This window comes from Aptenodytes forsteri, unplaced genomic scaffold, assembly GCF_000699145.1.
Source record: "Aptenodytes forsteri isolate BGI_AS27 unplaced genomic scaffold, ASM69914v1 Scaffold274, whole genome shotgun sequence".
NCBI classification, from domain to species: domain Eukaryota; kingdom Metazoa; phylum Chordata; class Aves; order Sphenisciformes; family Spheniscidae; genus Aptenodytes; species Aptenodytes forsteri.
This window is the reverse complement of record NW_008795101.1, coordinates 8,540-23,991: the sequence shown is the minus strand read 5'-3', so window position 1 is coordinate 23,991 and position 15,452 is coordinate 8,540. Positions and strand designations below refer to the sequence as shown.

Here is a 15,452-nt window from a genome sequence, read left to right as displayed (position 1 = left end):
TGTTTTCTAATCTCAACTTCATAAATTCTGATCTAAGTTCTTGTTTGAAGTTCTTTGGAGCTGGTGAAGAACAGTTCATTCTCTTCCTTTTTGCTGTTTTATGTCTGTGATGATTTGTGTCTCTTCTTGAGCCTCCTCTTCTCTAGAGGAAACATTCCTTGTAAGCACAGCTCTAGGGAGAACTTGGCAGAAATCTGTTCCTGTCTCTTAAACACCAAGGCAAAGATCAATGGAGAGATTAGTAATGTTAGGAAGCCACCTACACAAACTCACCTTGCTCTGCCAGATCAAACTTCTATTTTATTAAAACACAAAAATAACACACCTAGACTAAACAGGTAAAAGTCTACTTGGAGATTTGGCTTCCTCTGCATTGCAGGAAACGAGAGACATGAAGACAGACATAAAAGCTAAGATTAACATGACGCTAGAAACACCAAATATAGGCAAGGAAGTAATATTCCTTTTTTATAAAGACTGGCACAAACACCCTTGGGTCAGTTTCTCCTCCCAATTCTAAGATGTGCTATTTATGCCTCCTTTCCTCATTTTCCCCAAACTAGCACCCATATCCAATGGCCCAAAAAGACTACTCTCAGTATATCTTTTCACAGTCTATCTGCTGAGGACAACTCTTGTTGGTATTCTCAGTAGCTTCTGACATTATCAGCCTCTCTATATTCCTCTACGCTTTGCCTTGCACAACTGTCCTCTCCAAATACATTTATAATTGTTCTTCTAAGTGCAGCAGTGTAGTAATACATTCACAATTATGAACTCTTAAGCATTAATTTCAACTCCTTAAGTATACTGCTGACTTACAACACAGTTCAATTAGGACTCCCTAACAAAACCTCTTGGCAGCTGTGCTAATGATACTAAGAGAGCTTGGAAAAGGAGATATTGTTGCCTCTCCCTACACAAGTTGCTTCCTCCCACAGTTGTCTCTGCCACCATCCTAAACCTACAAGTCATGCCCACAGCACGAACAACATTTTCTGATCATCTACCTCCTCAAACCACCAAAACACAGGCATTTCCAAGTCACACTACATCAAACCAGGACTTCAACCAATCCCTACTTTATGATTTGTCTAATACAACTTTCTTCTAAACTCATGATCTTGCTCTCCAGACTACTGGGAATGCCATCTTTCTAATCACTTAAATCCCTTTTACAACTCCACATCTATTTTTAAAGCTCCACGGTTAAGACCATGATGACAGACCTAACAACTTAAGGACATAAATCCTTGTTCACTCCAGAACTACCCCTTTACCTTTATGACCCAGGTGCCAGTTACCCCTTAAACTTTTTGCATCATTTGGCAGCACCACTTAGGTATGGGACATGACCCAAATATCATGTAACTCACCTTCCTTCAGAGCCATCCTTAAAAGCTCGCCACTATCAATTCACCTATAGAAAGCAGTACACCAACCAAAACCAGTTATCTAACAAGCTAGAAATAAAATGTTCTTTTCTATATACTACCATTATCCCCAACCCAGGCTGCTGGAGGGAAGAGGACAAGGCACAAGCTACGTAATAGGCAATGGCTCGTTTTGAAGTGCAAAAATATTTTTTAAAATCTGAGTTGAGTATTACCTTTTGTAGTACTCATGACTAGGGAGTCATGGTGATCCTAGTACTGCCAGAATCAATAATGACTGGAAGACGACCACAGCTTATACTTGCAGAACAAGGGACACTACTTTAAAAGCATTTTTGGACAAATTGTTTCTTTACAACACTACTGTTAAATTTGTTTGAGCTATTATACCTACTTAAAAACATGTAAATGCAAGAAACACTTCAGAATACCTTGACCTCAGAAAAGCACGTTAAAAGTTATCTTCATAAAATGACTTCAAGTAACCTATGGCCGGAAACTGTCATGAAATGGTTTTATGGCAAAGTTAAAATTAGTTTCAGAGCAGAAACACAAGTCTAACAAGTGACAAAAATTGATCACAGAAAAAGTTGTATCTATCGATTGAAATCTTTAATTCAAGAAGTGCTATGAAAAGCACAGTATAGTTCATGTGTAAGTTGTTGGGATAGATAATGGAGTAACAGCAATGTTCTGTGCTTAACATAGTGAGGTTAGGACTTCATGTTGCTTTCAGATCTTAACAGCTATGAGTCTTCCTAAGCTGATGCAATTTTCCAACTAGTGTCAGCACTAGAAGCTCTGCTTGTCAGAAAAATGAATAGCAGTGTATAAACAAGGAAGATATTTGGACGCTATCGTTCAGATATTTGAAAGAACTGTTTCACACATTGCAAAAATAGTTCTCAAAGAGTTAAGGAGATATGAAAATAATGAAAATGGAGACGCACTCAACGAACGTGGAAACAGCCAACTTTACATTCACCATTAACTGATATATTGATATCTAGAATGAAAACCAGAACAGATAGACCAATCCTGTCTTTTTAACTGTGAAAGAAAACAACCAGAACCTCCTTACTGAAAGTAAAATTAAGAGGCATCATTCTGAACACCATGCACTTTTTGTCCCCTCTAAATAAACATGACAAACTGCAGGTACTGATGATTTACTGAACTGTATACAACCTTAGCTGGAACAACCAGTTAAAAAATTAGTTTCCAGACTAATATACATTTTGTCCTGCAACATGCTGAATATTTTCCAACTTCTAATGGAGAGACAGATGCCTGACACCTTACAAGCACAAACTTAAGTACAGATTTCTAGAAAAATAACGTTCTTTAACTTAATAGTAGACAATGTTAGCTCCAGAAAAGTCAGTTAAGACCACTGAACAATATCAACCCGGCCCTAATACTGAGAGGGCCTGTAGACACTGCAACAAAATAATTCTGCTCAGGATGTCCTGTTTGATGTGGAAGAGCACTAGGCAAACATCTAAACAATCATCATGGACAGTTAATTGAATACACAATGCAATGCCTTCTCCTCACTCTCAGCTTACTGTCAGATTGCTGTATTGGCACTGAAAAGTCTCCATGAACACCTTGCTTACAGCTCCAGAAGAAAGCCAAATTGACCAGACAGACATTTTGCTAAATTAAAATTGTAATTTACGTAGAGAAGTTACATATTTTAGAAGTGTGTTGTTTGTCAACTATTTTGAAGTTACTTTTGCATCTTCTTCAAAACATTGCTCTAGGAAAAAACTCCTCTATTAATAGACTTTCCTTGTTAACTTTAATAAGGAAAATCTTTTGTGGCAGGCAATGCACTTACCCAGACACCTTGTATGGAAACAGTAATGGAGTTAACCGTTAACTGTAACACTTAGCTGTTAGTCTTTCCAAAAATACAGTGAAAGGTCTCAACCAGTATGTAACCCCAGTCACCTTTTCTTAAGTTGATTAAAGGGACACTCAGCTGGCCTGACCACTAGGTTCTGATATATACAGCACATATTAAGTGGCTGTTAGTTTTGGCTGACAGCACCATATTCTGACTCTATTACGATTGTATCAACACTACAAAAAACAGCTACTGGCACAAGCAACAAGCAGGCTTTGGCCCTTTATTTAATAAAACAGCAAGAAGCACAGCACTGATGCTTCTCTCACTCTTTTTCTCCAGTCTCAAATACACACAGTCTAAGCTACTAAAATGACTATTAACCACCCTCCCTCCCCCTAAGAAAACTGTACATCTCCACACATTCCACAGTTTAACATAAGCATTTAAGTTTGTTACTAGATATATTACACTTCTGAAATTGGCAACCAAGTGACAGATGCCACTGGTAGAGTCTTCATGATCTGCTTCAAGGAACAAGCCCTGTTCTCCAGCCAAGCTAGACCTATTCCATGCCCATACTGACCATGGCTAGCCCCCTCTCAAGCACCAATACCACTTAGTATTTAGATCAATTCCTAACTCATTTCTAACCCCTGTGCCTCCAAGATGCTTGGCTCACCCACAGGCCTCATCACACACAGTCCCTCCACCCCACCAAGCAGGCTTTCTGGCTGGGCCTTGGCAGAGGCTGTCCTGCACACGGCTACCTACTCAGCATTGCCATAGTCCTCAGCACCCTCAGAAGCAGCTGGGAAGACTAAATCACAGATCCCTCTCCCTGGAACCCTGGGTCCTCTCTGCCAGCCCAAAGAGACATTAAGCCTTTACTTAAGATTTTTTTACAAATATTTTCTTGAGACATACCAGAGTGCAACAGATCTGTCCCACAGCCAAACATAGGAGCTTGCACAGCCTAACACTGAAGGCATGCACTGTGTGCAGGCCACTGGAGGTATGCACTCTCTGCAGAAGCAGAAGGTACAACATGAAGGAACTTGAGAGTACCGGACCTGCCAGCTTAGCACTGAAGGACCGGGCCAACAAAGAAAGGGGACAGGACCACATCACTCTGCCTGGGTTGCACATTGCTGTCATCACTGCTTCCAGACTAACTGTGGAAGCACTGCCAGATTAAAGGACACCTGGGGAGAAAACTCACCATGGTGCAACTCAGAAGGGACTTCAGGAGCAGTCTAAGCAACAGCAGGTGATTGGGAGCTGTTTCCTAGGAGGAAACAACATGATCCAAACTGATAGCTTAAACACTAGCGCTCCCTTCATTCCAAAGTACATGTAAACGGTCACTGTAAAAAAAAAAGTAACTGGAAGGAACGTCTCGAAACTATTTACTCTAAGATATATTTAATTTGATTAGCTAATATTAGAAGAACGGCAGCTTTAAATCCTTTTCAAGCTGACAAAAGATTTCAAGCTCCTGCTGAGGAATATGCCTGCTAAACCTGTGAGAATGCTAGAGTCTGGTACTTCTTCCAAACCAAAGAAAAGTTACCAACTGCAAAATCATTCAGTATTTCTATTCAAACATTTGAGAAGATTTTCTGATTGCACAGATAATATAACAATCCAGTGATTCAACAAAAAGTGAATCACGTGTACATGAGTACACTTCTCTTGGTTCCCACCAGCTTCAGCTGAAACAAGGGTAACCTTCTTGTTTTTTTCCCCAAATGTTAGCAGCTTTTACTATTAACCAGGCAGAATTAAATACCACAACATACTGAGATTTTTATCAATTTCTTTTACTAAAAATATTTTTACAACATAAAAAACTGGAAGGCTTACTGTTTGGAAAAAAAGTAATGAAAACTACACCCTAGCACTCATCCATAACATTTTGTGTGTCACGTTCAAAGTGAAAAGGAATGCAAACTATACTGCACTAGGTCCACATGGCCATGGTTTTCCATTACACCTATTTCAATTTAATAGCAACTTCTGCTAAAGGGAAGGTCCTGCTCCCTCCTGCAACTCTCATTTCTCTCCTGAGACCTACTCCTTCTACAGCCACAGGATGAGTTTGTATCAGGCTCTTGGTTCAACACAAGCTCACCCACAGAATACCTCCCAGCAGATTACAGCACAGCTCCAACTTACCTCAACACTGTGTAACCACTACCGCAGACCCAAAGGCAGGGGACAAGAACACATGGCAAGGGTAGAGGGACAGATGAGGGAACAGGATTACCATTTTCCAAGGTAATTAGACACCTTACTAACCAGAGATATGAGATACTTTTAAATATACTGAGGTGAAAAGCAATAACCTAGACCATGGTTTTCTTTGCTTTGTCTTAACTCTATTATCAGAAAAAGAAATTTTATAGTTTTCTCATGCAACCACAACTGTCAGCACTCCTCTGCCACCTGTTCCTTTCAATATACAGCTTTGAAGATACTTTTTCTCCCAGATTTGGTCAATCTTCTGTCTGAAGAGCTACCCATTTCATGCCGTCATCATGCATCTTCCCACTTTTAGCCCTCTTAACCTCTTCACCCTACACCCACTAATAATGTATATGCTCTGTTATCCATCTTCAACTTCAAAACAATATAGACAAACAGCTGCTCACCATGGAATGAGTCAGGGCTACAGAACAACAACAAAAAAAACTATATCAACATCTCCTTACCTTCTGTGCTTTATCCTTCTGAAATACAAAGACAGGTGGAGCAATGGCAGGTTTTTCTGTAAAAAGAGAAATCATTGGTTTGTTTCCAACCACATTCATTATTGACTAATATGAAAATGTTATGTTCTATGATGCTTTTACCGACAATGAATCCCTAAACTAGTTAAATTTCAGTTACACAAATTGTTTCCACCAGTTCCTGGTAACATATAAGGACTTGATCTCCGAAAGGAAAAAGGAGTATTTTTAAGAACAACAATACAACTGATATCTGAAAGCTATTTGCCTTTTCCCTCGAGATCTCTCTATTTCAAACCAGTACTGTTACCATACTTAGGTACATCAGGAGGAAAAGGCCCTTTGCTGCAGTAGTTTACTTTTTGAACACATGTAAGTTTTGCAGGCAAAGGCTTTTCCTTCCCCATAGTAATGCGTTAATGCAAAGGGAGTTTTGCTGTACACACCCACATATCCCTTTCTTAAAGGTCACCTAACTCTGACACTTGATTATACTTGTATTTCATTATCATTGAAACCTTTAGAAAGGTCCTAAATCTTCAACATTTGCAGGTCTACAATTTAAACCATTACAGAGGGACCAGTCTTTTCTGAATAATTTAAGAGCACGTTTGCTTTCTACTTGAAGTTTCAATTCAAATATTAGCAGGACACTATTTTCTAAATAAGCACATCAACATTTAGTCTTCAAGATCAGAATGAATTTCTAGAATGAGTGTGTGTTTTCCATTGTCCTTAACAACCTCAAAACTACCTCAGTGTCCTCTGAGATTTTTTTTGGGGGGGGGGGGGGGGGGGAGAAAGCAGAAGTGAGCTTTCCGGAGAGTTTAACAAACTGATACACTTTGTGCATGAGTTATATTTGAAGAGAAACTGTACATACACTATGCAGTCATCAACCCTCCTATACGTTTGTAGGGCTAAAGATGAGTACAACATTTAAGTCTGTCTTCAGAGTGAGACTGTTGTGAAACAATGGGATTCAGGGAGAGCTGTATTTTGGCTAATTTCTTTGCAAAAGTTCCACCTTTGCAATTATTCAGTCTCACAAATAAGACCAGACATTAAAAAAAATGAAATTTTTTTAAACTTTTAGAACTTGAAAGAAATATAAAGCCATCAAGAAGAATTACCTTGCACCTAAAAAAAAAAAAAGACAGTATCACAAAATCCTCCGTAAGTCAGTTGCAGCATCAGTAAAACACTCGGGTGGAAAAGGGGATGAGATTGTCCATTTGGGAATTGCTAGCTATTAGATCAGTTTAGCTGAAAAAGTGAAACTTTACCTGACAAACACATAAAAATTATGAAAATTATTCCAAGAACTCTGTGCATTTATTTGTGAGGGTAGAAAAGCCTCTTTCCATTCTTCTCTGGGTCTAACTCAGAGGGATAACCCAGCAAAAACACTGCAAGACTGATTTGGCAAGACTGGCGTAACTTGTTCTACAAAAAGGTAAAATTAATCATGAAATAAAGCTCCTTACTACAGCATTTTGCCTGCTCTTTTTTTCCTTTATTTTCTAAGTTCTTCTATCCATCAAGTACTGCTGAATCTTAAAAATGCTTATTAATAAGAGCAATGCAGACAATCTATTTCAAAAGTGAAAAATAACCTACTAACTAATCATCAAATACTTAGCACCTGTCCCAAAACCCAGAGTTTGTTGAAACAAGCCAGAGATCCCTTTTGATTCCCCTGGCCTCAGTATAACCTGCCTGTGGGAGGCTCCACTCATGTAAGGTCCACACTTTTAACCCTTTACTTCAAAGTGATGTTCATTTCTTTATACCATGTTTGGTATACTTTAGTATTATTAATGCTATAATTACAGCAACAAGTAGCATGCATTCTACCAAACTACTTTTATCCAAGACTGCCAAACCAGTCAATAAAATGCTGTAGTGTTCTTCCCTTTTGGAGATCTGCGCAAAAGCGGGACTTGATTGTGTAACGCACAACATACAAGAGACTCCTGTACCAAATTCCACAGATACTAAAGAGGACCAAATAGAAAAGAACTACTTGTCTATTTAGTGCTTAATAAAGGATTGAAGTACTGAGAGAGAAGAAAGCAATCAATAAAAAAAAGCAGATCCAACAACAATGCAGAGGAAACACAGGATGGCTGGCAAAAGACTAGAATAGGGAGTCAAAAGAAGTTGATGCAAAGGAACAGGACAAAATAGGAGATGGAGTCTGGTGATGGAAAACTGAGTACTCAAAAAAAGAACAGGGATGCCAGGAACAGCAGAAAGCTCACAGTAAAAAAAATATTGGATGGAAGATCCAAAGAAGAAAACAGAGTGAAAAAAGTGATATTGTGTCCTGCTACAGCAAATGAGACTGGGAAAAGAAGCTAGTAAAACAAACTATGACCAGTCCTGTTAGTCAGTGTGGAAAAGGTAACACACTTGTGCAACATATGAGTTTCTATCCACTGAAGGAACACAGTCCTCCAGTACTTAAGAACTAGGAATCTCACTATTACTCTTGCTGGCTGTGAGACCAACTGACATGATGGAATCCAGCAGGAATGACAACGAGACAGCAGGCACTCACAGCTACCAACTATACCAGTGCTTAGTCAGGCTTGTTCTTTACAGGGTAACACTTGTTCACCATGTCCTTTCTAAAGTCTGCAACAAGACCACAATACTGGAAGCATTTCCCTAACTCTAGCCCAAGGCAAGAAGGGAAGGGATTGTCTAATCTGACCACCTTCATTAAACACTGCATATTTTTCTGAGCCTTGTTGTTTTGGGGAAACATTTTCAAAGGCATCAATTATTGAAGACATTAAAAGCAAAGTATTATTGCCCTCAATCATCCATTACTTCACTTGGTAAAAAATTCCAGTGCCAAATTTCCCATTCAAATGTCTGGCTTCAGCTTTCAGTTCTGATTCCTAGTTATGTTTTTTGAATGCATTTATGTACTAGCTAAAGAGCTCTCTAGGATTTAATGTTTTTCCTACGAAAGCACTTACACAAACCATGTTCTCCTATCAACTGAAGAACCACCATAACAGGTTTTATTTTCGTAGAACAAAAACACAGGTAAGTTGGTTGCTGGGTTTGTTTTCCCCCATGTGGTGGCATGGCAGCTTATTAAGTGCTACTCCAAAATGGGAATTACACTGCTGTTTGTATTAGCCAACATCAGAGGTGGACAGTCACGTTCTCACTTAGCGAGCATGCTTCCATTCCACAAAGGTGTCCAAAACCAGGACACCAAGTCAGTCTCAGCAAAGGTGTTCTGAGAAAGCCCAAGCATGTAAGAAGGAAAGCAGACCTTCAGTAATTACTGTCATAGAGACAGTAAGTCCCCCATCTGAAGATCTGGAACTTGTACAAACCACTTAATTTCTTCTGAAAGGTGGTAGGCTGTCAAACCAGTCTGAAAAATGACTGAATCCACAGAACTCCTTCCTGCAGTTTATTCATTAGTTTCAGACATTTCAACCTGCATGAATAATTACAAAAACCTCAAGAGCTGGCTTTCACAGGCTAAATTCCTTTAACATATTTCACTGTTGAGTCATTAACTATCAATATACGCCCTATGTGCTGTCAGAAAAATGTATGTACTATTAAACCTACTCAGCTTACTTCGCAAGCCTTGGAAACCAAAACACAGAAACAGAAAATACTATCTCAATGGCTCAGGCAGAGGTATTGTCTTCAAGTCATATATGCTATTTAATGTGAGATTTTTAACTCAGATACATGACCATTTGTAGCTGCACCAAACTGCAATGTCAACCATGTTTCCTGCAACCAGACAAAACATGCCCTTGTTTTACTTCTCCACCCATTCACACCAATACAACCATAGCAGTTGGTGGCATCTCTAGCAGCCACAGTAATTATTTTTGCAATACAAAGTTTTAAGCCTTCACTGCAGCATGAAATGACCCATTACTGAAAAATCCAATGGGTATTTTGAGTGTATAGATGCAAAAACCACATCCCTTTTGAATCCACATTTGAAGGCCACGTAAGTGAAAAGACAAGGTAAAACTGCACAAAATGGGGAAAAAACCCCAAACACCTGGTATACTGCAGAGGTGCATTTCTCTGTATAGTTACCAGGCTCAGAGTAAATCCCATGGCAAAGCAGCGACAAAGGCCAAGAAAGCATTCTTCTCCTTTGCCACCAAGACCATTGTGTCTCAACCATTATGAGCACACGATAATTCAGGTTGGAAGGGACCACAGGAGGTCACTAGTCCAACCTCCTGCTCTAAGCAAGGTCAGCTATGAAGTCAGACCGGGTTACTCAGGTTATCCAGTCTGGTCTTAACTTCCAAGGATGGAGGCTGAGCAGCCTCCCAGGATAATCTCTTCTACTGCTTGACTGTCCTTATGGTGGGGAAAAAAGCCAAACCCAAAACCTTTTCCCTATATCTGGTCTGAACATCTTGTTCCACCTCTCACCTTTTGTCCTTCCAACATACACCACTGTGATGAGCCTGGCTCTGTCTTTTTAATAACCTCCTCATAGACCCTGGAAAGCTCCAAATGTGCCTCTCTGAAGCCTTCTCTTCTCTAGGCTGAACAAGCCCAGTTACTCCAGCCTCTCCTCAAAGGTCATGCAACCCAGATCACCAGCCATCTTGGTGACTCAAATTCATCTTTAGATTTTAGAAGGAACCCAGGCCCCATGTCATGAAAACAACTCTAAAGTCCTCACTGGACCCGCTGTAGCCAACTTATTACGAGGTGGATTTTTAAAGCTAAGAATTACACTGTTTCAAACATTTTCTTTTTAAATTTATTCCAAATTACATTTAAAAGTGCAATAGTGCCTGACTACATGGAAACCTATATGAGAGGCAGAAAAAAAACACTGAGAAACTTCCAGGTAAGCGAGTCTGCTTTTATCTGAAGAAGCAATCTTCAACACTAAAAGCATACAAGTTGAGAACAACTGCTCTGACTTTAACTCATTATAATACATCACCCGAGAGAAAAAGTAGATCATACCCATGAACAATGAAAGAGTGTTAAAAAAGAGAAGAGCAATTAGGTTGTTAACACACAAAAAATATTCAGAGTGGTAATTTATTGCCTGTGAAAGGCTTATCTGAGGGTCAAGAAAAATTTAAGTTACAACAGAAGTTTAATTATGCTTATTTGAACAGCTCAGGCCGTTTTTTCACCTTAATACTATTTAAGTTATAAAAAGCAGAATAATCATGCTAAAAAAATGTATTAGAAGAGATACGGGCAATTTGTGGTATTATAAAATTCTAAAGGTGTTGAAACAAAATAAGACTCTTCTCTCCCAATAGCTACGGATAGCAATGAGCAAGCTACAACACCAACAGCTGATCTCCAAAAAAGATCCCACAAGCGAAGTCCAATCATACTTCATGTAAGAAAGTACAGGAAACATGACTGGATCATTTATAGCCAGACTTCACAAGTGATGTCATGGTGAATATAACTGACATCAGAAAAAAAAAAAAAGATTTCTGCTCATTTTCAAAACTTTGACAAGTTGCTTTTTATGAAATAAAACATCTGATGTTCTCCGTTCACCTTCAAACCCTTTATTTTTTTGTCTCCTATAGCATGAGTAAGCAGGCTACTTCCAGACAGTACTTCCACAGCTGGCATGGGAAGGTAGAATGCCTTTTACATATTTAAGATGAAATAAAAATTCCATACACCATATTTAAAGCACAAACCTTTTTGTTTGCAGAGCACATGTTATTTCATTTCCCAAGTCCTTGTGGCACTAATAGAAATAAGTTACCCTCTGCATTAGGTAATTTTACTATTTCAGCTCAGGTACTTCACATAAAGCAAATGTTACAAATCAGAAACGGAAAAAAGTAGCTTATTTTCATGACAGGAAGAAGAAAACCATGAGGCAGCCCAACTACTTTGCAATGTAGATAAAATATTTATAAAGAACTCCAAAAAGTGTTAACAAAAATTATTAAAGTATTTAGACAGTTCTATCTTGTAAATGAAATAGTACTTTATGGCATTTGCATGTGAATTATTAGGACATCTCAACAAAACAAAAGAAATCCCTCAGTCTAACTTTGCATCCACTAGTTTACCTGAAGTAAATCACCATGGGAAGAAAAAAAAATCTTGTTTATAGGGCCTACAAACATCAGGACAGTTGTACATGCCAGTTTTTCCCCTCAAAGTAACAACAGACCTTCCTCTCTCTGAAAGCTACCATAAGGCAAGTAGAATTATACAGTTAGGGCAAAAAAACCCAGAAACAGCACAGAAGCAATGTCAGCATCATACAAGTAAAGGAATGGAACTGCTTCAATTCCCTCGTCTTCTGTATGTTTAAGGCAGTTACACACAGTAAACTTGTTATGATCATGAACTGTATGCTCAGCAATTTCATAGAGCAAAATAAATTGTGTTTGGTGTCTAAGGAGAAAGTTTGCCAACACAGGTGGTTCAGGCACCTCCTGAAAGGGAAACATGAAGAAAGCCATCAAGTTTTAGCCCTGAGAAAAACTTGTACCTTTTCAATGACTGAAAGGTGATAGAGTAATTCATTCTCCACACAAGGAGATCCTATCACCCAAAGAGCAGCTTCAGCAGCAATTTATATACAAACAAATTACTAGTTGTGTATTAACAGCAAGTTAATGAGAAAAGCATTCAGATTTACATGAATATATATATGCCTAACAGGAAGTTGTCTAGTTCTCCATGATACTTCACTGCCACATGTGTGAAGTGTCAGTTTTAAGACATGATCCAGCTAGAATACCAACAAAGAACATCATACCAAGGACTTCAGAGAAAATGTCTAATACCATTCAGTAACTACTTTATACAATAGTAATAATAACAATTCGGCCTACCATTCCAAAATCCTGGTTTTCAAGGATCAGACTTCTCACAATGCCAGTCCAAAGCCTTTATCACAATGTCGCTAAATCTTTGTGACAAAGTCGATCAAACTTCACACAGCCGGGGAGAAGTTACTCTCTCCTCTTCTTCACTAGCTCCACACTTACCAGCTCATCTCCTCTCATGATGAGGGGCAATCCCAAGACCAGGACCTGTTCCTAGGAAACTCCACAGTACAAACTTCTTCAGAAAGTGGCGCTTGGACCACCTCATCCTTCACCCCCCTTCTCTGCAGTAGAAGACCCCCCCTTAATCCAACAACCTTCTGCCAAGATACAGCTTGCCATCAAACCACTACAAAGAGGGAGGTGTACGGTTTCACCAACTCACTAGAGAAAAAGGAAAGACAAGTGAATAGAAAAAATTCAAGGAACAGTTAAAATGAAGAAAATGAAGTAGTTATAAGACTATTAGAGGGAATGCTTCTAGCTTTGAAGAAATGCATCACAGAAAGATCAGCCATTAAAATAGTTTGAAGGCTTAAAGGACTTAAAGAATGATTACTCAGAGGCAGTACTGACATCTCAGTGGTGATTTAAGACAGACAATAGACTAAGAGAGACATCAGAATCTAGAAGATAAAGATAACTACTATACCGTTGGAAAAGGAAAAACCAATGAATGAATTGAAACAACGGGGCGCCATGGTAAAAGCGACAGGTTAAAAGAGCTTTGCATTAGTAAGATGAAAGGACACAGGCAGAACAAAATAGCACTTTTCAAGGCCAGAAGAAGGTTTGTTGCAGTAATCAAACCGGTAAGAGTCTAAGCAAGTTTCACTTGCATGAACAGACAAGAAGAGCTATTGTTCAAACATGCTAAGCAAAAACAATCTGCAATAATGACTGAAACCTCTTTCTAGGTACTTGTGTCTACTATGTGTCAAAGAATTATTAGCTTCACACCTCACAATGAAGTATGATTGAGACAGCACTGTTGTACAGATCAATCAAGATTAAGGAATATTAAGAGCTTTGTTTTAACCACGCTTGGTTTGTGAACATGAACATTTAGCTATCAAATACTTCAAACAAGAGAAGATAGATATGAAGCAGAAGATCAAAGAATTATCAGTACCAAAATAGTCACTTCATATATTCAAATGAAAATACCTGGGCACAAGGAAATAAAACATTGACCTACAGTACTGGAAAAATAAAACAGATTGATGCGTTTAAGAATGAGGAGAAAACCAAAGTCACCTGAGAACATCATTGCCATGTCAGAGACAGCAAACAAGGCAAGTAGAAAGACTATGGAATCCACCACTTCCAGCAGAAGGATGCCAATTCCAGAAAGCACGTGTATTTGCACTGGTGTACAAAGAACAGACACCTCAAAAATAGAACCAGAGGAAGAAAAACTAACACCAGACAATGCAGCCAATGATATTAGAATGAGCAGAAGAGGCAATAGTTCAGAAGCAAGCTGATCTCGCTTTATCTTGCAATAAGAATATGATATAATCTTTTGTAAGAAGAAACAGAACAACAAAGGATGAAGATGACAAATCTGGAAGGAGATGCAAGCATAAACTAAAGAGATTAGCAGGTGAGGGAAGTCACTGGAGTCAGGAAAGGGTCTGAAGAGGAAAAAAAAGATAAAAAGGAAGATCAGATGAAAAAGTAAGGATGGCACCACACTTCCCCCCTGCCCCTGACAGCCTACACAATTCTGCAGAAATACAGAGGTAGAGGTAGAACCACCTGACAAGCGAGCATCAAAAGATGTAATGAACATTGGTAACTTGGAATTCACTGTTAGGCTTAACGTTTCCCCCTAGAACAGAGAGGTAAAGTGAGGGGCTTGCATGACTTAAGATAGCCGTTCCCAAACTTCTGGTTAAAAGAACACAATAAACCATCAAAATTTATTATAAGGTCGTTATAATGACAGTATTTACATACCACCATTAAGTTCCTCACAAATAGTCATTACACATTTGACTATTTACTACCATTCTCTCAAGAGACCACTTATCATGCCTCTTTGGGCACTGACAGCGCATCTTGAGTTTAGGAGCCAACAGCCCAAGACATGCTGCATCACAGGATTTGTCAAATAACTTAAGTGTAATTATGTGGTTAGCTGCTTGTAGACTTCATCTTCAAAAGCTACACCTGCAACAGATATGTGCTTCCTGTTGTTTACCATTAATATCAGAACTGTAATTGCCAATGGTACAGAGTTCAAATGTAAGAAACAATCTTGAAAGAAGGGGCCTCACACACTTTGATTTGCCTCTTTTGGGGCATTTCCCCCCCTCTTTTATGAACTGAGAAGAATGATGAGAAACAACAGCGACAGCCGGGGCAAACTTGGTTTTGCAGAGACTTTGAGGGAAGTTAATCATTCTCAAAGGCAAACTGTTGATGCCCGCTGTCACTTAAACGACATTCTACGCACCTTGGAGCAGAATACCCAAATCCTACAGTAGTGCAGTCCAGGTTTTCCTAATCCTCTTCAGAGGAAAATGAAAACACTATTTCTTTACTTCAGAGTTTTTCAGCTTAAGAAAATAATATATATATTATTCCCCCCCCCCTAGTTTTACATAACCGCTATTATTCCCTT

At 38.9% G+C, this 15,452-nt stretch overlaps 1 protein-coding gene across 1 annotated transcript in view; it reads right to left on the bottom strand.

Annotated features, from left to right (window-relative positions):
• Positions 1–6,016, bottom strand: part of RANBP3 (RAN binding protein 3) — a gene marked incomplete at its 5' end in the record, with an annotated part of 43,427 nt that extends 37,411 nt beyond the window's left edge. Inside the window, one exon of the mRNA XM_009277062.1 lies at positions 5,961–6,016. Coding sequence (XP_009275337.1) covers positions 5,961–6,016 — 56 coding nt within the window. The remainder of the gene's footprint in view (positions 1–5,960) is intronic.
• Positions 6,017–15,452: the final 9,436 nt, after the last annotated feature.